This window comes from Aquila chrysaetos, assembly GCF_900496995.4.
Source record: "Aquila chrysaetos chrysaetos chromosome W unlocalized genomic scaffold, bAquChr1.4 W_unloc_1, whole genome shotgun sequence".
Classification (NCBI taxonomy): domain Eukaryota; kingdom Metazoa; phylum Chordata; class Aves; order Accipitriformes; family Accipitridae; genus Aquila; species Aquila chrysaetos.
The window spans coordinates 561,380-586,279 of NW_024470321.1; the positions used below are offsets into that span (position 1 = coordinate 561,380).

At 51.5% G+C, this 24,900-nt stretch overlaps 1 protein-coding gene across 5 annotated transcripts in view; it reads right to left on the reverse strand.

Annotated features, from left to right (window-relative positions):
- LOC121232874 (protein FAM214B-like) overlaps positions 1-24,900 on the reverse strand; it is a 53,390-nt gene that overhangs the window by 2,458 nt on the left and 26,032 nt on the right. For 4 of the 5 annotated variants that reach the window (XM_041121369.1, XM_041121368.1, XM_041121370.1 and 1 more), the window contains exons 3-8: positions 19,408-19,500; positions 4,740-5,983; positions 1,934-1,992; positions 1,517-1,613; positions 872-1,030; positions 398-466 (exon numbers count right to left, since the gene is read on the reverse strand). In XM_041121369.1, coding sequence (XP_040977303.1) covers positions 398-466; positions 872-1,030; positions 1,517-1,613; positions 1,934-1,992; positions 4,740-5,801 — 1,446 coding nt within the window. In that variant the 5' untranslated portion in view covers positions 5,802-5,983; positions 19,408-19,500. The remainder of the gene's footprint in view (positions 1-397; positions 467-871; positions 1,031-1,516; positions 1,614-1,933; positions 1,993-4,739; positions 5,984-19,407; positions 19,501-24,900) is intronic. The other variant, XM_041121372.1, reaches the window with a different exon arrangement.

A 24,900-nucleotide genomic window follows, 5' to 3' on the forward strand; every position in this document is an offset into this window, starting at 1 on the left:
GGGCATCTGGGGGCAGCGCCAGTGGGCCCAGAAAGCCCCACACTAGCCCCAGAGGGCTTAGCTTAAGGCCCACAGGTCAGTCCTTTCCATGCACCTCCACTCCCATGCTCCCATCCCATCCCCATTGCACGTACACGCTCTCCTGCCAAGACTCATCCCTCCCCACCAACCTCTTCCTTCCCTGCATCTCCCATCACTTTGTTTCCCTGCCAGCATCCCAGGGACCCTGTGCTCCCCTCCACTGTGCTTTCTCAGCAGCCACGTACCCCCTCTGCACAGAGCTTTCTGGCTGCTGCCCCTGCCAAACAATGTAATGGAATGTGTCCACCTTGGGGAGCAACCAGAGCCCACCTGGCCCCCTCCCCATGGTGCTGCCAGAGGCCAGGGGATGACTCACCACTTGGATGGTTCCAGCTTTGGGGACACTGTAACCCTTCTTTCCCAAGGCCTCCAAGTCAATCACTCCCTGGGGCAAAAGAAAGCACGTGAGAGAGGGAGAAAGCCCATGGAGAGCTCAGCTGGGACCCAGCACAGGGCCACAATCCCCTCTCACCAGGAACACCTAGCACAAGGCGGCAAGATGACGCCCAGCTCAGTCCCTTCAGACAGAAGGATGAACAAGCAGCAACACAGAGGTGACAGTGAAGCAGCAGCCATGAGATGGCTGGGCAGCAGCCTGCCTGTTTATACACCTGCAAGGGTTCCTGCTTCTTTCCCTCTTTGCTTTGTGGGTTAAATATTGCTCCCAGCACAGCTAGCGGTCTCTTCAGGTAGGTGGTTGCTTGAGACACACTCTCTGGAGAGGGTGCAGTGCCTGGGTACAGCCCCCACTCACCTCCCCCACGGGCCCAGACCTCCCTCGTCTGCGTACCAGGAAAGGCGAGGGCGCGCTATGTTCGGAGATGTCGAAGTAGGTGACATCAACGGGCAGGGTGGCGTGCTGGGGGCAGTAGGAGCCACTGGCACCGATCTCTGCTGTGAACCCCTCGATCCTCCCCGACGGCGCAAAGCGCCCTTTCAGGACGGACTCCTGAGAGAGGAGGGAAGTGTTAGGGACCTTCAAACACCAGTCCTGCCCCTCGCCTCTAAGCTGCAGGTGAGATCATCCCCATCTCCACCGCAACCACGTCTGCTTGCCCTCGTGTGTCTCCTGGCTCTCTGGAGACAACCTGTGAGTGGCCCTGGCTGCTTGCTCCAAGACAGGCCCATCCTGAATTGGTGGACTGAAACCAGCCATCTAACACAGAGAAGCAGCAAGAGTGCCTCGGCTCAGCTGCTCAGCTCCACGGTGGCAATCTCAGCAGGGTCTGGGGTCCTAGTGCGTCAGATCTGCTGGCTGAGCCGTTCCACTGGCGTATGGTGGCTGCACAAACAGCCACTGCATATCAGGCCCTTGGGGACAATCAGCCCAGCCCCACACTGGGGCTCCCGTCAGGCTCAGCCTCTCACGCCCATCGCCAGCCCAGCCCGGAGCCCGCAGGACCCACCTCCCTCCCTGGCAGGTGGGTTCCATTACCTCAAAGTTGCCCAGCAGAACATGGCTGATGGTGGTGGTGGCCCAGGGTGCTGTGGAGGACCTGGTACCCCTCTGGAGGCTGCTCCAGAGATGTCGTCTTTGAGAGAGGAGAGAAGATCAGTGTCAAACCAGAGAGGACACAGCCCTGGGCTGCCTGTGTCCCTGAGGGTGCGGATCCCTCTCCAGGTCCACCCATCCCTTTCTTTGGCAGAGGTTAAACCCACTTTCCCACCCCTCAGGGGCAGAAGAAACCTCCCTCTGCCCCACAGCCTGGGGTCTTGTGGAGGAGAGATGCCTGGGGCAGGGAAGGGAAGAGGATTCATCCCAACCCAACCCTCCCATGGGGCTGCAGGGTGCTGGGGTGGCCGGGTACCCTGGGCCCCCATGGCTGGCCCTCAGGGCTGCTGAGACACTCACGATTTGAGGTGCAGCCTGCTCTTCAGCCTCCTCCCGACTGCAGTGCAATCCGCAGAGCTCTGGAGGGGGCACAAAATTGAGAACCATGTTAGGGCAGCAACTGGGGACTGTACACCCCCAGGAGGTGTGTATTGGATTTGTGTGGCAAGGTTTTGGTAGCTGGGGGGGTTACAGGGGTGGCTTCAGTGAGAAGCTGCTGGAAGCTTCCCCTATGTCTGACAGAGCCAATACCAGCCGGCTCTAAGACAGACCCACTGCCGGCCAAGGCTGAGCCAATCAGTGATAGTGGTAGCGCCTCTGTGATAACATATTTAAGAAGGGAAAAAAGTTGCAGCGGGCAAAGAAACGGCAGTTGGAGAGAGGAGTGAGAACATGTGAGAGAAACAACCCTGCAGACACCAAGGTCAGTGAAGAAGGAGGGGGAGGAGGTGCTCCAGGTGCTGGAGCAGAGATTCCCCTGCAGCCCATGGTGAAGACCATGATGAGGCAGGCTGTCCCCCTGCAGACCAGGGAGGTCCACGGTGGAGCAGATATCCACCTGCAGCCCCATGGAGGACCCCACGCCGGAGCAGGTGGGTGCCCAAAGGAGGCTGTGACCCCGTGGGAAGCCTGCGCTGGAGCAGGCTCCTGGCAGGACCTGCGGATCTGTGGAGAGAGGAGCCCACACTGGAGCAGGTTTTCTGGCAGGACTTGTGACCCCGTGGGAGACCCATGCTGGAGCAGTGTGCTCCTGAAGGACTGCACACCGTGGAAGGGACCCATGCTGGACCAGTTTGTGAAGAACTGCAGCCTGTGGGAAGGACCCACGTTGGAGAAGTTCGTGGAGGACTGTCTCCCGTGGGAGGGACCCCACGCTGGAGCAGGGGAAGAGTGTGATGAGTCCTGCCCCTGAAGAGGATGAAGCAGCAGAGATAATGTGTGATGAACTGACCGTAACCCCTATTCCCCGTCCCCCTGCGCCGCTGTGGGGGGTAGGTAGAGAATCCAGGAGTGAAGTTGTGCCCGGGAAGAAGGGAGGGGTGGAGGGAAGGTGTTTTGAGATTTGGTTTTATTTCTCATTACCCTACTCTGGTTGATTGGTAATAAATGGAGTTAATTTTCCCCAAGTCGAGTCTGTTTTGCCCGTGACGGTAATTGGTGAGTGATCTCTCCTGTCCTTATCTCGACCCACGAACCCTTTGTTATATTTTCTCTCCCCTGTCCAGCTGAGTGGGGGGAGTGATAGAACGGCTTTGGTGGGCACCTGGCGTCCAGCCAGGGTCAACCCATCACAAGGTGCCATTGCCTCTTGCCCTGCCCCACAGCCCCATGAGGGTCCCAGCAGATTGGACAGGCCATCAGTGGCCTCTGCGGGGGCATCCAGCAGGGCAGCGTGAGGGCTGGGGACATGGGGCTGCCAAAACCGAGACCTGGCTGCAAGGGCAGGTCTTTACCCTCCCAAAGTGGCTCTGCTGGGGAAGGGGGTGTTGGTACCCAGCCTGAGGGTGCAGTGCACAGCTCCCACCCTGCAAAGCAGGTCTCAGGGCCAGCCCCAGTGAGCAAGACACCCCCAGACAGAGCCATGCACCAACACCCCCTTGCACCTCCCAGGGAAGAAAAGTCCCATCCCCAGGCGATTCATGCTAAGTCCTTGGTAATGCTGCTGGGCAGAGGGGCATGCTGTCTGCCCCCACCCACAGCCAGACTCCTACAGCTGTAGGGCAGGGGGTTAAAGCCAGGGCCACACTGCAGCTTCCTTTTAAAGATGACCCCTTTTCAGGGGGGACACTTTCCCTTCTGGAAGCCACACAAAAGGATGATGGAGCTGGCTGGCATGACCGGGCAGGAAAACCAAAGGAAGCTGCTGGAGGGCTTCACTCTGCAAGGGCAGTGCTGGGGACAGTCACCAAAAAGGGCACATGGGCAGGGATGGAGCTGTGCCCCATGGACAGTGCACCCTGGCTCCAAGCAGCAAGAAGCCAGGGTAACTCTACCGTCTGTCCCTGAGGGTCCCTGCACCATGGGATGCCCCAGGGAAGGAGAGGAGCGTGCCAGCTCTGGCGTGAGCCTGCTGCAGCCTCAGCTGGCAGGACACAGTGAAGGCGGGGAGCTGGTCAGGAGGGGCTGGTAAGTAGGGAGGAATTGCAGGCAGCTCCTGAGCTGCCAGGGTGGTTGCAAACCTCCAGAGTCTGCCCCATTTCTGAGAGCTTGTGGCACCCTGGGGACATGCCACGGGCACCCCAGAACTGCAGAAAAGCCACTGGCATCTCTGCACACAGCACTGGGGCTCCCACTCCCTGGCTAGAGCATGTCCAGTCCTGCTCCCTGCCACCAAAACCCTTGTCCAGCATGCAGAGTGCCCTGATGGATATCACGGCCAGGGACCCAAGCCATTCCACCCCTCTGCCTTCTTCTCCCCCAGGCAGGCAGAGGACAGCCGCTCTTCCCAAGCCTGCCGGTAAGTCTGGCTTAACGTGAAGCTGTCAGACACTGACTGTGGCCCCATGCCACGTGTCCAACTCTTGCTGTCACGGAGAGGTCAATGTCCCGTTCGAATGAGGCTCTCCAGGCCAGAGAGCTGGTTGCAAGCAGCAGATCCAGTGACTACAAGGTGTCAAGAGCCAGTGACAACCTACAGACATTGTGTCCCAGTGCTGGCTGTCAACCGCTGCCCTGCTCACACCAGTGCTGTGTCACTGGGACAGAACAGGGTGCTGTGCCATGATGGACCATGTGCCCACGAGGACCATGTTTTGCCCACAAGGACAGCCCTGAGCTCTGGGTGTCCCCGGGTCATTCCCTGCCTCCCCCCTTGAGCAACGCTCACCTTGGCTGTGAGAAGCAGGTGATTCCAGAAAGGTGCCCCCTTAGCATCGGTGCTGCGGCAGGCTGTGGGCACTGGATGGCATGGCAGGGCCCTCTTCTTCCTCACTGGTGGGGACAGGCTCTCATCCTCAGAGCAGGAGTCAGCCACAACCTTGCCAGCGGGCATCAGCTTCCTTTTAGCTGGGCAGCTGCTGCCACCGAGCCAGCTGCTCCCCCATGGCTTCTTCTCCAGGGAGCTCAGGTTGCTGGGCTCGGGGCTGAGCGCTGTCTGTGGAGCTGGGGGCTCCTTGCACCCGTTGGCCACCACTGGCCATTCCTCTTCTCCACTAGCCCTGCTGCTGTGAGCCAGACTGCTCCCTGGCTTCTCTCTCTTCCCACCAGAGTCCAACTGGGGAGTTTGTGCAATATTGTGCAAATCAAGGTAAAGTAGGTTGTGGCCACTTGCCTGTTCCCTGTTATCCCTGTAGTCTGTGGGCTGATCCCCCGGTGGGACAGGGCAACTGTCTCTTGTGTGCAAAGTACTGCAAGCAATGTGCCAGGAGGAGGAGATATCCTGCGACTTGTCCTCTCTGCTGGCCTTGGGGCTGTGGCTAGGGCTGCCCTCACACCGATGCTCCACCACCCGCAGGCCGCTGTGGGAGAAGTGCTGGGCAGAGCCGCACAGGGATAGTTCTTCCACCATCAGACTGTCCTCAAAGGTATTGTCATCATCCAGGGTAGCCTGCCCAGGCCCCCTGTCACGCTTGCTGTCCACTCCCCTGCCACCCCAGTGAGTTTGTTTGGGATCTCGCCCCCCCTCCGGAGTTCGCTGCTCGGGGTAACCCCTCTTGATGGCTGGCTGCCTGCCTGCCTGCTGCTCCGTGCTCTCAGAGGAGCTGGAGAGATGGGAGAAGATGGACACCTGGTAAACCTTGATCTCTGTCTCGTTGTAGCCCATGAGGATGCTGTGGTGAGTGCAGCGCTGCGAGGAAGGCTCCAAGGGCGCCTCTCCACTGGGCTGGGACAGGCTAGGGTCTGTGCTGTGCTCTGGGGGCAGGGATGTCTCTGCGTGGATGTGCCGCATGGAGCCCTACTTGTCTGGACTTCGAGTGGAGCCGGAGTCAGAACAGCCTATGCAGCAGCAGAAGAGGGACCGTAAAGTGCCACAGGTCACAGTGCGAGAACAGGGGGTGGGAGCTGGACCCCCCCCCTCGCTCAGGATGTCCGGGTGAGCCCTCCACTATGGGGTGCACTGCAGTGCAGCATCTGGAAAGAGAGAGCAGGAGGATGGAGATCAGCCCAGGATCCCCATCCTCGTCCAGCCTTTTGGCCGCAAAGGACCTGCCAGGACCCAGGCAGCTCCCCGTGTTGTCCCAAAATGGGGTTCTTCACCTGGTGTGCAAAGAGCCGATAACACACAGAGTCGAGATATTTGTTTATCCACAAAGCTAGCACCCATCTCTGCGCAGACATGAAATAAACAAATATCTCGACTCTGTGTGTTATCGGCTCTTTGCACACCAGGTGAAGAACCCCATTTTGGGACAACATTTTGGCGACCCAGATGGGACAGCCATAAGGCCTTGCCCAGATTGTCTTGCCGTCCCCAACAGCAGACCGGACTGGACAGAGCTCCAGCGCGCACCAACCTATTGATCAGGGACTCCTCCAGATTCTCTCCGAAGTCGGGGCATCGAGTGACTCAAAGGTGCAACGCCGAACAGAGATATTTGTACAAGGGTGAAAGGGGGGTGAATTCCTGGACTGGTGAGTATTAAATTTAATTTAATTACTTCCGCAGAAGGTTATAAAGTCGCACGTAGATACTCGGCAAAGGTTGCCTTAATGGACCAGTGGGGTCAGAGCCGAGTGCGCACAAGAGGAATTACTGACCAGGGGGGTCAGAGCTGGCAAATAATTAATAATCTGGATATTTGGTGAAAATGGGATCAGGCCAATCCACGATTCCTCCCTGTAGCCCTTTGGGGTGTATTTTGAAAAACTGGAATAAGTTTGGGGGAGATCCAATGACTAAAAGATAAAATGAAAAGATATTGTAATCAACGGTGGCCAAATTATAAATTGGAGTGAACGATGGCCAGAAAATGGGTCTTTGCAATTTAATACTATACTGCAGTTAATATTGTTTTGTCATCGACTTGGGAAATGGGATGAAGTATCTTATGTTGATGCCTTTATGACTTTGTATAGAAAACTTGATATTCAGAAAAAATGTAAGCTAACAGCTGACCTAGTGATGTATGCAGCTTCTGAGAAAAAGGGGAGTGATTGTTGCATAAGCTGTGATAATGGAAAGAGCTGTGATAATGGAAAGAGCTGTGATAATGGAAAAATTGCAGGGGGAAAAGAGCAGGAGGATGTACAATTGTTAGTCCCGACAGCCCCACCTCCATACAAAAACAAGTGTCAAACATTTGCCAATCGATTCTAATTCACAATCTGGCAATGAGAATTTCAACCCCATTTCCAGTCAGACTAGAGGGCACACCCAACCAGCTGTTCAGGCTCCCTTGAGACAGGCAGTGGGGCCAGAAGGACTGCCGGTTTTGTACATGTTCTGTTCATTACCTCTGACCTGTTAAATTGGAAACAATCTGTTAGATCTATAGGGGAAACCCTGAGGGAGTATACCAAGTATTAGAAACTATAATGTTAACACATAATCCCAATTGGGGAGATATACAGGCTCTGCTAAATACATTCTTTATGGCAGAGGAAAAGATAGAGGAAGAGGTAGAGGAAGAGGAGGATGTGGTGGAGTAATGCAGGGAAGAGGCCCACAAAACCAACCCCCTTTTAGACTAAATCAATGTGTGGTCTGTTAACAGAAAGGGCACTGGAAGAATGAATGCCCAAACCAAAAGGGGCCAGAGGAACAAGATCATGCAGGAAATGCTAATCTTATTATGTTAGAAGATTCAGACAATGAATGAAGAGGACTGGAGGAAAACATTAAAGTCTCCCCAGCTGATCCCCTGGTTCCAGTTAAGCTGGGGAACGAGACCATAGATTTTAATTGACAGTGGGGCCACTCATTCAGTAGTCACCAGTTGTAAAGGACCTCTAAGTAAAGTAACTATACCTATTGTTGGGGCAACGGGAAAAAGAACATTAAGGCCATTTTTACAACCAATGGAATGCACAATTGGGTAAACTAAATTAATTCATGAGTTTCTATATATGCCAGAATGCCCCCTACCTCTGCTGGGATGAGATTTGCTATGCAAACTAAATGCGCAAGTAACCTTTTCTGAGAATGCTGTACAGCTCCATATCCTGCTGGAAACAGCCTGGAGAGCCCAGATCTGCTTGCTGACAAATGAAACATCAGAAGAATCCGAAGATAATATTCTGAATGCTGTACTAAATGCGGTAATTGCCCTGGTATGGGCTTCTAAGAAACCAGGTAAAGCAAAAAATGTAAGTCCGATTAAGATAGAATTAAGAGGGGGCAAAACCAGTGAGGGTGCACCAATATCCTATTAGACTGGAAGCTCGCAGAGGCCTCGAACCCCTGATAAATATCTTTATGCAATATGGACTGCTCAGGGAATGTCAATCTGAATATAATACACCGATCTTGCCAGTGAGGAAGCCTCGCTCCCAGGAATACCGACTGGTGCAGGATTTCCGGGCTATAAATCAGATAACCAAAGACGTACATCCTTCGGTGTCTAACCCTTATACCCTGTTAATGTCTGTACCCTAGAACAATGCCTATTTTACAGTGCTAGACTTAAAAGATGCTGCCTTCTGCATTCCAGTGGATGAACAAAGTCAAATACTCTTTGCATTTGAATGGGAAAATCTGACTACTGGAAGGAAAGGACAACTGTGTTGGACTGTTCTTCCCCATGGATTTAAAAATAGTCCCACTTTGTTTGGTGAAGTATTGGCTAAAGAATTAGAACAATGGCAAACTAATAATGATGGTGTTACTCTTTTACAGCATGTGGATGATATCTTAATTGGAGCTAATACTGAACAAGTTCATACAGAAGCTATGGTAAGCCTGCTAAACTTTCTGGGAATGGCTGGATTCTGCTGGATATGGATCCCCAATTTTGGACTTATAGCAAACCCTTATATGCGGCCACAAAGGGCCTGGGAGCATTTTTAGAATGGACTCCAGAGTGTCAGAGTAATTTTGATGAAATTAAAAGAAAATTTATGGAAGCCCCAGCCTTGGGCCTCCCTGATCTGACAAAACCCTTTCAGTTATATGTACATGAGAGACAGCAAGTGGCCTCTGGCGTAATGACTCAGACACTTGGAAGCTGGAAAAGGCCAGTAACCTATTTTTCGAAACAATTGGATGAAGTGAGTAAAGGATGGCCGGCTTGTCTCTGAGCTGTAGCTGCCACTTCTCTGTTAATCCAGGAAGCCTGGAAGCTCACCTTGGGACAATCAGTAACAGTACTAGTCCCACATGCAGTGGTGGCTATTCTAAACCAAAAAGGACACCATTGGATTTCTCCAAACCGACTGGCCAAATACCAAGCCATGATAATAGATCAAGAAGATGTCACTCTAAGTGTAGTATCAACTCTAAACCCTGCCACCTCATTGCCAATGGCAGCACAAGAACCTTTACAACATGACTGTTTGACAACTATTGAACAGGTCTATGCCAGCGGGCCAGATCTGAGAGATGAGCCATTGAAAAATGCGAATTTGGAACTATTTACAGATGGCAGCAGCTTTATAAGGAATGGAGAAAGAAAAGCTGGATATGCAGTAGTTACCTTATGAGAAGAAATAGAGGCCAAACCCTTAACCCCAAATACCTCGGCACAGAAAGCTGAAATAGTTGCTCTTACAAGGACACTTTAAATTGGAAAAGATCAAAGAGTCAATATATATACAGACTCCAGGTATGCCTTTGGAGTTGTCCACGCTCATGGAGCTATTTGGAAGGAACACGGACTATTGAATTCCCAGGAAAGCAGTATAAAATATGGACAAGAGATTTTAAATTTACTGCAGGCTGTACTAGAACCAAAGGAGGTGGCAGTAATCCACTGCAGAGCCCATCAAAAGGGACAAGGGGAAATAACTCAAGGTAACAGGTTGGCTGACCAGGCTGCAAAAGAGCTGCTTTATATGAACCGATAATAGGAGCCCTCATATCCAACAGGAAACCTGATATGAAACCTCCACAATATTCAGAAAAAGAAAATCAGTTGGCAGAAAAGTTAAAGTGCACAAAAAGTGAAGAAGGATGGTGGGTAACTCCAAATCAACAAGTATTAACCACATCTAAAATGATGGAGGCCCTCCTTAAAAAGTTGCATGAAAAAATGTTGTGGGAACATATTTAGCTAACGGTCACAAGAGCATTCCAGATGCCTTTAGAAGGCCTTGAACAGAATAAACAAGAAGACAAAAATAAGAAAGATACCAATTAGAAAAACACAGGTGCGCATTCCACGATAAAGAGAACTTGGCACAAACAACCTCAATTCGGCAGTTTATCTTGACCAATTAGACTGAGACAAGTCTCACATGTTTTAGTTAGTATAACCAATTGTTTCTTATGTTTATGCGCGTGTACAGTGTTGATATAACCAATCATTAAGTGTAACTGGACGCGTGGACAGTGTGTGAATAATGTGTGTAACCAATAGTAAAATAGCGAAACGCATGTACGGATGTAACCAATGTATAAAATGATGTCTGATGCTCTAGTAAAGCGGGCTTCACCTGATCACATTGGTCTGTGTGTGATGTCCTGAGCCTCCGCAAAGAAACACACGGGATCAGATACTATGATGAGCAGTATCAAGAGATATGCTGTAGGGCCATGCAGACGAATGCAGATATAATAGTAAAGAAATGTCAAACTTGCTGTGCGAACAACCCTAAAATTCAGAGGAAACCTCCAAAGGGTGAAGTAAGAAGAGGAATAACCCCCAGGGAATACTGGCAAATAGATTTCTCTGAATTACCAAAATGCGGACAATATAAGTATCTACTTGCTTTAGTGGATACATTTTCTGGGTGGCCTGAGGCTTTCCCTTGTCGCAACAATAGAGTTAGGGAAGTAATTAAAATTTTATTGAAAGAAATAATCCCCAGGTTCGGAGTTCCTGAGGGTATATCCTCGGACAAAGGACCTCACTTTATTTCAGAGTTAGTCCAAGGGGTATCTAAATTCCTCCGGACAAAGTGGAACCTGCATACCCCTTGAAGACCACAATCTAGTGGGAAGGTAGAAAGAATGAATCAGACCCTTAAAAGACAAATTTCTAAATTATGCCGAGAAACCCAGCTTAAATGGGTAGATATCCTACCAATTGCCCTGATGAGAATTAGGATTACTCCACGAGTGAGGGAAGGGATAAGCCCCTTTGAAATATTATATGGAAAACCATATCCTGTCAATGAGGTGGGTAGCCAGAGTGATCAGATACACATTAAAGGTGAAGGAATTTTGAAAGATTATTTGTTATCTGTCTTGCGGGTATTATCCTCTTTACACAGGCATCTCAACAGAGGGCTCCGCTTCCTTTGGACTCTCCGGTACATAACTTCAAGCCCAGAGATCTGCTTTACATCCAGACCTGGAAGGATGAAACACTAAAAGAAAAGCGGAAGGGACCTTACCTCATGCTCTTGACCACATACGCTGCAGTAAAAGTAGAAGGGATCAGCTCCTGGATCCACTATACGAGAGTGAAGGGAGCTCCCCCAGAGGAACAGTGGACATCTGTACCAACGGGACCACTAAAGCTAAGACTTTCTAAAAACTCTATGGGCTAATGAACTATCTATAGTTATAATATTGGTTGATAGTAACACTGATCTTTTCAAACCAAATCGCAATGACAATAAGATGTATAAGAATGCTTTGTAATTTTATAGTCGTAGATAATATCACTGTTGGGACAAATAATCACTCAAATACTTGTGTTTGTAACTTTACTAACATTATAGGGTGTGATTTATCTATTGCCTACTCCCATTGGGATAAATCTTGCGCTGGTAAAAAAACTTTTACCACATAATGATCTGCACCGGTTGCTGGAACATACCCAAGACGATGGACAAAGGACTTCAATCACCGTTCACCATTGTTGTGGACACATATTTAGCTAACGGTCGCAAGAGCATTCCAGATGCCTTTAGAAGGCCTTGAACAGAATAAACAAGAAGACAAAAATAAGAAAGATACCAATTAGAAAAACACAAGTGCGCATTCCACGATAAAGAGAACTTGGCACAAAGAACCTCAATTCGGCAGTTTATCTTGACCAATTAGACTGAGACAAGTCTCGCATGTTTTAGTTAGTATAACCAATTGTGTCTTATGTTTATGCGCGTGTACAGTGTTGATATAACCAATCATTAAGTGTAACTAAGCGCGTGGACGGCACATGCTAACCAATCAACAGATGGCTTACGCATGAGCAGGAACTAGAAATAATATATAAACCGAGCTATTTGTACAATAAAGGGGCTTCACTTGATCACATTGGTCTGTGTGTGATGTCCTGAGCCTCCGCAATTGGCACCCGAACAGGGACCCTCAGATCAGTGTTGAATTCTACGACAGGAGCTGACGGAGAGAGGGAGCGGAGAAGCTGGCCGAAACAATCCCTGCTGCCCCGGCAGGATGAAACGAGCCTCAGCTGAGCTGGGAAGACAAGGAAGCGCACGCAAGTGAATAGAAAAACGGAATCTCGCCCTAATCAGGTGAGCAGTCGGAGAAGGAGATGGGGTTGGACAAAGAGCAAGAAGCGGTCCTAAATCTCCTTCAAAATATTCTCTCTAAGAGAGGCATAAAATATGATGAAGCTTGTTTAAAGCGGCTTTTACAATGGAACAAGGACAGAAACCTTTTAATTAGTGTGGGTACAGCCTTTGAGCTTAGTACCCGGGAAGCTATCGGAACCTCCCTATGGATGAAATTAGTGACGGGTCTAAAGAAGTTAAAGGTCTTGCAACTTTATGGAACTTAATTAAGACAACTCTGCAAGAAATGAAAGCAGATTGTAAAGCGTCTGCGTCTGCTTTTGCTGCTCTCTCCAACTGCAAGCGAAGGGGAAACACAGGGAGAAAAACATAATGCAGCGACAGAGACTTTTGGCTTTCCTGGAGCTTGTCCGCCTGCTCCTGTGCCCTTGACTTCTGCTCCACTCCCTGGGACTGCCGATATTAATCAGCCATCTGACAGTTCCCAAGCCTCCCTAACCGTATGCTTAAAGGAAACCCTACAGAATCAGGAAGCGAGTAAAAATCTGCCTAGGAAAAAACAGCCCCCAGATATCGCCGCTCAACATGAACAAATTATACCTAGCATATACCCTCCGTTGCCTCCGTCTATGCCTGGATCGCCTCAAGAGCACGAAGAGGGGCCGGAGCTCACTTCACAGCAGTTGCAGTCAGTAATAGAAAAGCTGGCACAGCTGGAGCCTGCTGTGAAGCGAGAAAAACCGCCAGCCGTATCCTTTGATTCACCCCTTCCCCCCCCCCTTCCCTCCCCCTCCTCCTTCAAACCCTCCTTTTTTACCTCTGCCCCTTCCTTGTCCTACACCTATACCTCTGCCTCCTCCACCTCCCAGGGAACCGATCCCCACCTTTCCAGAAACAACGGACCCCCGGAATAGATGGCGAGGAATTATTCGCGATGCCTTAATTGAGGGAGAAATCATAGCAGCTCCCACAGCGTTTCCGGTTATTGCTGGGGCTGGGGGTGGACCTAATCAATGGGTTCCATTTGATTGGAAAATCATAAAAGAAGCAAAGGTTGCAATTGCTCAGTATGGTTTAAAATCTCCTTTTACACAGGCAGTTTTGTCCCATATATTTTCTGGGTCAACTTTAATTCCACATGACTCGCGAATGCTTGCTAAAACCTTGTTGTCGACATGGAAATTTATTTATACTGTGCTGGTGCATTTACAGCCAGCAGAGAAAATCATATCAATACAACCTGGTACTGCTTTTGAGGAGGCAGTCTGTAAGCAGGCCGCTAACAAGCAGGATTCTGATTCCGATAATAATTCTTTTGCATCAGGCAGGGTGGACTCTGAAAAAGAGCTGGATTTATATCCCTCATTACCTCCACCGCTGCCTCCCACGGCCTCTGCGCGGCCGGGACCGCTGCCGTGCCGCTGCCGTCCCCCACCCCCCCACCCCAATCGTCTGGTACTCCCTCTCCAGGGTTTGCAGAACTTAAAACAGAACCTGACTTTACTACACTACCTGTATCTCCTCCTCCTGCTAATCCCTCTAACTCTGTGCCTCTGTCTAATCCGTGACGATTCACTTAATAATTTGGGAAAAAATACACATAGTTTGATACAATGCTGTCGAGAAAAAGCTCGACAGCAAGGAGATACCATGTTTACTTTTCCTGCTGTATGCACACCTGCCTCAAGTAATACAAGAACCTCAAGAGTTAGAGTTCTTAGGATCAGTCATCATGAATGCCTGTGTGATGTTTAATTACACCCATAACACCACTCGAAAGGGTCAGAATGTAAATGCTTTTTTGCCTGTATATAGAAATGCTACAGCTTGGTGTAACTATATCTATTCCAGAATATCACACTCTTTTTTCTGTTCCAGCTGCTTTACCTGCGGGGATATTTTTAATTTGTGGGAATAGAGCATGGGAGAGGAATTCCATCAAAACTTAACGGGAGGCCATGTAGCCTCAGACAGCTTACGTTACTAACACCCGATATCAATATGATTCACAGTAAAAGGCTCACGATAACTGACACAGGGTTAAGTGGATGGCTAACAAGTTTGGGAATTACGGGATGGTTAAACGATTTGCTTATGCATGGCTTAGTTATTTTAATTGTAATATTAGCAGTTGTAATGATTGTACCACGTATCATAAAATAGTTGAACGTATGATTGCAAAAGCATTTCATGTAACTTGGCTTGCTCATAAACAAAAAGGGGGGAATTGTGGGAGATTTCATGGAAAATGGGGAACATTTCTTTGAGCCTGATTATTTAGAGTTAGCATAAGTAGGCCACAGTTAGCATGAGTGGGCTGGAGTACGTGACAGCTGCAGTATGAAAGGACTTTTGAACCATCAGAAAAACAACGGACATGAGGAACTTGGACAGTGGAGCAATTAATAAACAAGATAACAGAACTGCAGAGGCAAGAAGGAGCTGCAAGAGCTTTAACGCAATTAAGGAAGCTGTCATTTCGGCTTAGAGCATTCAGCTGCGGGATGGGGACTTAGGAGTTGGTTTGTATCTTCGTTAAAAATCGGGGTTTCTTTTATTCTTGTGTATTTTATTAGGTATAATGTTGCTTTTACTGTGTTTTAATTAATTGTATTCATAGATCTTTGCAAAGGGCTGAGTTCACAGGCCCACGATGGACTCCCGCTCAATTTGTACGACCATCATCATCTGGAACACCCTAGATGGTGCGACAATGTGAATACCACCTCAGCCATAAACTAACATGTAGGTCACCTTGGCCAACATAACAGGTCAAGATTCTCTGTGCATTGCAACCGCATCACAAAGCCCATGAACCAATAGACAGGATGGCTATGACTCATGCAGCGCGCCTGGCCAGCGAGCGCATGCATCATAGGCTCCCCATGTTTCAACCGAGGCAAATTTCGGCACCCGCTGGCCACGTGTGCTGAAATCCGTTCCTCTGCAAATGTATAAATACCAGGACTTTCCGAAGAGCATCGGGCTGGTGTACGGCAAGGCCATCGTTGCCTCTGTGGGGACGCCCATGTAAAGCTGGCACCTACCGATTGCTGGGCTGAGTTCGCGGATGGTGGTGACTAGATCTGTTAATGCTCTTTTTAAAGAAAAAGGGGGAATTGTTGTGGGAACATATTTAGCTAACAGTCGCAAGAGCATTCCAGACGCCTTTAGAAGGCCTTGAACAGAATAAACAAGAAGACAAAAAAAGAAAGATACCAATTAGAAAAACACAGGTGCGCATTCCACGATAAAGAGAACTTGGCACAAACAACCTCAATTCGGCAGTTTATCTTGACCAATTAGACTGAGACAAGTCTCGCATGTTTTAGTTAGTATAACCAATTGTGTCTTATGTTTATGCGCGTGTACAGTGTTGATATAACCAATCATTAAGTGTAACTAAGCGCGTGGATGGCACATGCTAACCAATCAACAGATGGCTTACGCATGAGCAGGAACTAGAAATAATATATAAACCGAGCTATTTGTACAATAAAGGGGCTTCACTTGATCACATTGGTCTGTGTGTGATGTCCTGAGCCTCCACACACCATGACACAGAAGAGATACATCCTGTTTTGGACCAGGTGAATAAAGATGGAGAGCATAGATGGTGGGAAGCCCTCCTCGGATGGTCACCCACGGCAACAGGCATTCTTAATCTCATGCTACATCCCGTTGTGATCTTATTATCACTAACATGTTTAAGTTTACTGCTTATAATCATATTGTATTTTAAGGTTTGGCTCATGATGAAGCAAATAGCTCTAATGCAATCACCCAGGGCATGCATGCTCATGACAGAGGGAGATAAATTCCTCAAACCTGAAAGCCTCCCTATAAAGGATAGAGAAAAATTCCAACAAGACATATGGCAATGGGAAGGAACCAATGAGCAGTTTTGGAAAATCCTGAAGCCTCCCAAGGATGGAGATTTTAGAATGAAAAGATCTAAGTGAGACTTATTTGAAATATGAATTATTTATCTAAGTCCCAAAGGGCGGATTTGTTGGAGATTATGCAAGAAACAAAACAAAGGATGCTACTTAACCCCTGGAAGGAGTTAACGAGGCATGACCCTGAGAGAAGGGAGTACCCAGATAAGCACAAGGGAAACTCTACTACTGATAAAGTCAAACTTTGAGTGAACTATCCTAATTAACATAGTAAAAACCCCGCCCTCGGGTAGGGAAAGCCCCCTACCAACAGCAGCCCCTTCCTCAAGGCGCATGCGCAATAAAAGAGGAGGACGCTGTGACTTTAAGCTGAGACGAGGCTTGCGAGAACCAATAGGAGCAAGGGTGAGCGAAACTGTAAAAGTACTGATCGCTGTTGCGCGGGGTGTATAAATGTTCTCCGTGTGTTCACCGAGGGGTGCTAGCTGTGTGGAGTTACCACCTGGTACCCATCTCTGTGCAAACATGAAATAAACAAATATCTCGGCTCTGTGTGTTATCGGCTCTTCGCACACCGGGTGAAGAACCCCGTTTTGGGACAATACCTGTACAGCCCCACTCTGACAGGAGGAGGAACCAGGCTGGTGTGGCTCTCCAGGGAACCCTGTGGCATCATCTACCTGCAGGATCAGCACTTCCTTCCCGGGCTGAGCATGGAGAGGAGTCTTCAGCTGGTCTGGAGGCTACTGGGGACAAGTCTGGACAAGTGGGGAGAAAGGGGCCTGCCCTCTGCCAGGGACTTGACATGCTAGTACTGTTCTGGAGCGCAGGAGTCAGGTGGGTCAGACCAGTCCCAGGGGCTCAGACCTGTAATCACCCCTTTGGGTAACAGCAACAAGATCTCCCAGCGCTCACCAAGAAGACCTGCCCTGGCAGCACGCGCTGAATGAGGCAGGGCTGTCGCCCTATGCTGCCAGCCCCATGGCGGGGACAGGAACCTGACCTAACATCACAGTTAGCTCTGCCAGCTTGGACCAGAGACCTCCACCACCTCAATTAGCAGCTGGATGGTATCAGGGGCTGCAGAGCCCACCATGGGCTCCTGTACCATCCATATATCACCCACCTGCCCTGAGGGCCTGACCTCCTTGCTGCATGGGGCCTCACTTTTGATTTTCAGCCCAGTTTCAGAGCTGTGAGAATCCTAGCCACGAGTTTTTCTGGCATGATAAATACTGAAATGGCTGCGAGAGCTGAGGAGATGCAGGAAAAGCCACTGGAAGGCTGAGGAGCTCCAGAGCCTGACAAACAGCCCATGCCTGGCAGCTCTGCCCTTTGCCTGTCCCCACAGCAATGCCTGCTCCTGCAGAGCAAAGGCTTAGGGGCAGGCATTGCGATAGGGGAAGTGGTTCTCCAAGTGGGTCAAGGCCATCTGGAGAGCGAGGATGCACATGGTATTTTGACCCCCACCATGATGGGGATGGGAAGGTGGCAGGTCAGGGTGGTTGAGCCCGGGGATTTTGTTTAAAAGGAGTGATGAAAGGTATAACCATGCACCAGCACATGCTGGGGGCTGACTGGCTGGAAAGCGGCTTGGCAGAAAAGGACCTGGGGGTCCTGGTGGACACCAAGTTGACCATGAGCCAGCAATGTGCCCTTGCCACAAAAAAGGCCAACGGTATCCTGGGCTACATTAGACAAAGTATTGCCAGCAGGTTGAGGGAGGTGCTCCTTCCTCTCTACTCAGCACTGGTGAGGCCACACCTGAGAGTGTGCAGCAAAGGGCCACTAAGATAATTAAGGGATTGAAGCATCTCTCCTATAAGGAAAGGCTGGGAGAGCTGGGACTGTTCAGCCTGGAGATCTGAAGGCTGGGGGGGGGAACTTATCGATGTATATAAATACCTGAAGGGATGGTGCAAAGAAGATGAAGCCAAGCTCTTTCCAGTGGTGTCCAGTGACAGGACCAGAGGCAATGGGCACAAACTGGAACACAGGAGGTTCTGTCTGAACATCAGGAAACACTTTTCCACTGTGAGGGTGACCAAGCACTGGAACAAGTTGCCCAGAGAGGTTGTGGAGTCTCCATCCTTGGAGATATTCAAAAACCACCTGGACATGGTCCTGGGCAATGGCTCTAGGTGGCCCTGCTTGAGCAGAGGGGTTGGACAAGATGACCTCCAGAAGTCCCTGCCAACCTCAACCCCTCTGTGATTCTGCGTAACCTGCCACACTGCAGCCTGTCCTGGCTGCCCCCCTCACTCACCCCTCTGCAGCAGAACCCCACTCCGCTCTGGATTAACTTCCCAGTCCCACAGGAGGCAGTCATTGGCACAACTAGCTGAAGACACCTGCCAGCCAGGCACCCCCCAGAAATGGTGCGGCTGCCATGGAACGGCTCCCACCATCATGGTGTGCCTCTGAACCTCTGTACCATCCTCTCCAGCTCTTCAGTCTGCACAGCAGCTCTGAGGGGAAGGAAAGGGGGAGACGCAGGGCTGGAGTGATTCAGATGCTTACCAGAAGAGCAGGAGGGTACTGCCTGCCTGCAGGGTCACACGGGCAGAGAAGGCAGCATTGAGGCTTAGCCTCTCCCACCCTCCCAAACCCAAAGGCCACATACATCTAGGCCATCTCAGGCAGTGTTATCACCTTGATTTTCATTTAAACCACAAATACTTTAAGCTAAGCTGTGAACTCTCATACCTTGCTCATATTTTACTCCTCCTTTGCGTGCCTTCCTGTATGAAAACCTGTGCATACGAACAATTCCCTGCTGCTTTTTGGTGACCATTTCATGGCTTGCTTTCCAAGACACTACAGATCAGCAACCTCTGGGCCTCCAGCTAGCTGCTGGTCTCATGTCCACCTCCCGCCCCTTTCACCCACAGCACAGGATGCTTTCTGGCCCTGTGGACAAGGAGAAGAGCTTACAATTGCTTTCTTCCAATAAGAGATGCCCAGCAGGGAAGGCAGAAACTGGGAGCCTGACAGCAACAGCCCTAAGCCATGATGGCCCCCCACCAGCTTCCCCCAGCTCAAAGACAGCAGTCCTTTCATGTGCACAGCACTCACCTGCTCAGAAGTGCCCTTGATGTACAAAGGAGATTTGCAGATGCAACGCAGCTCCCCTGCAGTCATAATCCACCAGCACCATAGCTTTGATGCCTGGAAGAGGACAATGAGAGTCAGCCCGGGCAGCAGCTCATGGTGCAACACCTTCAGAGTGGGCAGGAGCCCTCGGGCACCTCCACCCTCAGCCCATCTGTTGCAGGGGTAGCCTGTGAGCTTTGCTGGCCCAGGAACCTCCAGGTGAAGGAGGAAACGCTGCCCATCCCTGGGGACCATGCCCATCCCATCTCCCTCCCCATGCAGCCTTTGGCTGGGGGCTCGCTGCAGTGGATGTCCAGAGGAACGCTGCCATCTGTCCTGCTGGGCATCCCGACCATGAGCGCTGCTCTGAATCTGGAAACAGCAGGGCCAGGCAGATAGTTGAACAAAATCCCTGAAGGGATGCTCAGAGGCACCAAACACCCAAGTGCACCCCCTTTCTGGCACCCTGCAAGTTCTGCATCCTGTCATCTTGCAGGTGGAAAGCCAGCTTCAGCAGGTCACTCACTGTGCTCACCGCCTGACCTTGCCTGCCCCAGGAAATGGGCTGTTCTTTCATTTCATTTCCAATAAGATTTGTAATTAACAGGCACTCATGGCCAGTCCTCGAGAACCGGCCAGCCCAAAAGCCATCGCTGGCAGTGCCGGGGAAGGGCACCACCAGCAACCAGCCAGAACAGAGATGCGACATGCCAGCTCTCAAGGAGCACTCACAGGAGGGCAAATCAACACCATAGCATAACAAACCTCTGGTCCAAAGCCTCAACAAAAGCTCTTTGTAAAGATTAGCTCCTCCTGGGACCCCGCATGGGGTCTACACAAAGGCAAGTAGAAAAGCAGCTGTGGGCAGACACCAAGGTGGTAACATGCTGTGCTCTGCCTGCCTGGAAGGTGAAGAGCTCTTCTGCCAGGCTGCTGCTTCCCTCCTCCATCCCTGGAGGAGATTTGTACCATGACTTGTGTGGCACAGTCAACTGCTGGGAAGCAAAATCAGCAACCAGCAGCAAGAGTCAGCACAGTGCAGCAGGAGAAAGCCATATTGTCCTAGTTTCAGCTGGGATAGAGTTAACTGTCTTCCTAGTAGCTGGTACGGTGCTATGTTTTGAGTTCAGTATGAGAAGAATGTTGATAACACTGATGTTTTCAGTTGTTGCTAAGTAGTGTTTAGACTAGAGTCAAGGATTTTTCAGCTTCTCATGCCCAGCCAGCGAGAAAGCTGGAGGGGCACAAGAAGTTGGCACAGGACACAGCCAGGGCACCTGACCCAAACTGGCCAACAGGGTATTCCATACCATGTGACGTCCCATCTAGTATAGGAACTGGGAAGTGGGGGTGGGGAATCACCGCTCGGGGGACTAACTGGGTGTTGGTCGGCGGGTGGTGAGCAATTGCACTGCACATCATTTGTACATTCCAATCCTTTCATTATTGCTGTTGTCATTTTATTAGTGTTATCATTATCATTATTAGTTTCTTCTTTTCTGTTCTACTAAAGTGTTCTTATCTCAACCCACAGGTTTTGCTTCTTTTCCCGATTCTCTCCCCCATCCCACTGGGTGGGGGGGAGTGAGTGAGCGGCTGCGTGGTGCTTAGTTGCTGGCTGGGGTTAAACCACGACACATATCCTTACTGCACGTGTCCATGCTGGGACAAATATGCAATTTCCTTTATTTCTCCTTCCCACATCCCTCTGCAGTCACGGCCCTTCCTGAATCCTCATGCAGGCAGGCTGAGCCCTTCGCTCCCCAGCGGCAGCTGCCTTTCAGGAGAATGGGTCCATTGGGAGAGGCTGACATGCTGACACCACAAATCCATCCCAGCGGAGACCTCAACACCAGTCACCAGGTGATGCCAGCACTAGCCAGTAATGCACACGTCTAGCACAAGGGGCTGCACCTCATTTTGCCAACCCAGATACTGTCGCCCGAAGCACTGTGCTGGGAAATGCCAGGATTCCCCAGCCCACCCCAAAAGTGTCTCCAAGTACACCTTGGGACCTCCTTGTACATCCTCCTGGAGGGTTGCCCGGCAGCCTGGGACGGGGAGCAGCTGGAGCACAGCACTGCTCCTCATGCTCTTGCATGGCACCGTGGTCAGGGGAGGTTCCCTTCCCCCTTCCCCTAGCCTTTGGGGTTTCTCTTGGCTGTGTTTAGCTCTGCCTCCCAGGGCAGCTCCTCCCCACTGAGAGCCCAGCCAGCTCACAGCAGGGCTCAACCTCTTACAGCACCCAGCGGGAGTCCACCGTCCCCCTATAGAGCCAGAGAGCAACATGGGGACCAGGGACTCCTGCACCCACAGCAGGGATGGGGACACAGCACCTGGTCACCTCTAACTTCTCCTCCCCCTGAGCCGGGCACCTCTGGAGCCCTGCTTCTGGCCACCTGGATGGGACAGAGCCAGGTCCAGGTCCTCACCAGCTCAGCTGAGCAGCACAGGTATCTATCCCCTGGACACAGCACGTGGGGCTCCATGTGCCCAAGCCAAGGATTCGGCCCCTCCTAAGCCCAAGTGATCGTGATTTTGTCAGTGTTTCAGCCTGTGCTGGTGTTCTAAGATAGGACTTAAAGGGCTTTGCTTGTGGGGGGAAGCCCAGCAAGAGCTCCTCCTGCTCTCTGCCCTGCTCCTGCCAAGATCCCAGGGCCCCTTGATGGTCAGAGGGCAGGAGGGGGCCTGTGGTTTTTCCAGGGTCTCCCAGCACCTGGGTCCAGAGCTATGCCAGGCACAGCTTTCCTCTCTTCCTCCAGCCCAGCGAGGCCTGAGGAAGGGCACTACACTTCAACAGCCACAATACACTCAGTGCCAAAGGACCTGCAGGGAGGGAGCATGTCCCAGGTGCTGGGGCAGAGACACTGCATTCCCCAGGGACACCAAGCCACCAGACCCTGATGAGGGATGACACAGCCAGGCATGGGGGGGGGTCAGGGACTTGACTTACCTGCTGGTTACATTCCTATTAGCACATCCAGGGGGGGCCCAGGATTAACAGACTGTGGTCTCAGTCTGGCAGCAACAGAGCAGGATGGCGGGTGAGGAAGGGTCCCTGGCTGGGCTATGCAGCAGCTGTACCACATGCTGGGCTGCAGCCTGCAAAAGGATCTGTTGCTGTTTTAACTGTACTGTACCAGCCAGAAAGGAAGCAGGATGGGTGCAGGGGCAGCTCTGCCAGCCAGAGGGGCATCTGCCAAGGGGCAGGACAGGCAGAGCCCTTGGAAAGAGGAGCCTGGCAGGGCTGGCAGCATGGCACTGCTGCAAGGAGGAGAGGAAGAGCTGTACCCAAAGGGGCCACGCTTGTCCAGCGGGGATCTATGCGGCTTCCCAGAGCAGCACTGCCAGCCAGTCAAGGGGACACACAAATGGGGAACAAGAGACTTTGGTCTGGGCATTGCTGCCTGGGGCAGAGCACCATGCCTGGCGGCTGGCAGGGCCGAGAGGGGTCCTTGCACCATTTAGACCACAAAAAAACCCAAACTGGCTTTTGCTGCCTTCCTCCCTCCTGCTCCCTCTCCTGGGAAGTGCTAAGGAGACCTTCGCAGCCTCACTGGGAGTGAAGCAGGAACCACACAGCCAGGAAAGAGAGGGGCCGTCATTACAATAATCATCCTCAGTATGAGCAGAGCACAAGACAAGAGAAGAAGCAACAGAAACTGCTGGAAACGGACTGCCTGGAGGATAAGTCACAGCTCCATCAGTCCTATCTGAACCCAAGGAGAAGGAAGGAAATCTAACCAGTGGAAGTGCAAACCCACAAGCAACCTGGCACAGGCTAAGAGCAGAGCTTGAGAAGTGCCTGCAGGCAGAAAGTTTCCATCACACCCCTGAAGGATGGTGGCCCCAGCAGCGATGCTGCCACCCAGAGAAGGGTTTCTCCACAGCCTGAGAGATCAGGTGTACCACCATCAGGAGAGAGACAGATGCATGAGGCTGGGGACCACTTCTGCACCATCCCTAGGAGAGGTGGCAATCCTGGAGAAAAGCCGGTTAGAGAGATGCTACAGGAGCAAACTGTGCCTGAAGGGAAAGATGACCAGTGTGGATGTGGCTCTGGCACTCCCCTGGGATGCAGGTCGTGGAGGAAGAAGCTCACACTTGGTGGAAGCAAGGGAGAGGGAAGGAGGGAGGATGCAGAGGGAGGGAGCATCCTTGCCCCACTGCGAGAGCAAGTGCTGCTCTTGGGGGTCCTCAGGAGGCCTCCTGCCATGCCAGATTTATGCAGCCACAGAGCCTCACTCAGTGCTGGCCCCTGTGCTGATAACAAGAAGGAAGCCTGAGCCCAGAAGGGAAGGATGGGGCAAGAGGCAGTGCCCATGTTAGGAGCGCGAGCTCCTAGAAACCACCAGAAACAGCTTCTACAGAGACAGACCCAACACCTCCCTCTGCCCTGCAGCACCCATGTCCGGGAGGCACTGCTGTTGCCCTTCCTCCCATCCCGCAGGAGAGGATGCTGACTGGGTGCAGAAGCCCCCAGGGACAGAGCAGCCCTCCCTGCAGGGTGCCTTGCTGGGGCTCCAGGCTGCAGCAGGCTCCCGAGTGCCTGGCTGCCCTGCGGCTCCCCAGGGGCTGAGGTCTGCCCAGCATGTGGTGCCTCCCCAGGCCCACGCGCAGGTGCGTGATGTGGTGACTGAGCCCTTCTGCTCAGCCGACCCAGGATAACATAATGAAATCTCTCCTGGGAGTTCGGGGAGCTGAAACAGAGCTCCCGGCCCCAGGGGCTTCACCCTGCTCCATCTGATGTCCTGTGTCTTGGCATGGATTGCTTCCGCATACCTTGTCCGGGTGCCTCGCATGCAGGCAGCAATGCTGACAATAGCCTACAGCTGGGAAGGGGGGCTCACAGGGTCTGCAGGCAGATCCTACTATGCAATGGCCACCTGTGTACAGCTTTCCCCCATGTCCAACCCCCCCCCCCCCCCCCACCAGCCTCCCCTCCATGCACGGCTGCCCCTCTCCCCAGGAAAGCAGTCAAAGAATGAAAAGCAGTTTAAGAACCGGCAGGACAATCAGGCAGGTCTCTAAAGCTGGTAGCACCCCCTGCCCACCCAGCCCAGCAGGCTCAAACCTTGGCAATACAGCCCACAGCTGCCCAGTTCCAGCGTTCAACTGGGAGCCCAGGAAACCTGCAGCAGGCAGGGCAGGGAAATCCCATGCAGCAGCTGCTCACAGGGAGGACAGCCCAGGTTGAGGACAGACCTTTGTTTCTGCCCGTCTGCTTGCTGCCGGAGGAGGAAGAGGGGAGGGGTGGGGGACAGTGGATAACACCCCTAGGAGGGATGTCACAGCCACGTTAATCACTTGGAATTCCAGCCAGCACGGACCCGGGGACTGCAAATACGGGCAGCAAATGGAGATGCTCAAAGCTCTGAAATAATTGGATCCTTTCACAAGAGCCGAGCCCAGAATCCAGCACAGGAATTCAGTCCCCGCTGGAAGTCGAGAGATCAAATACACAGAGAGGCAGGG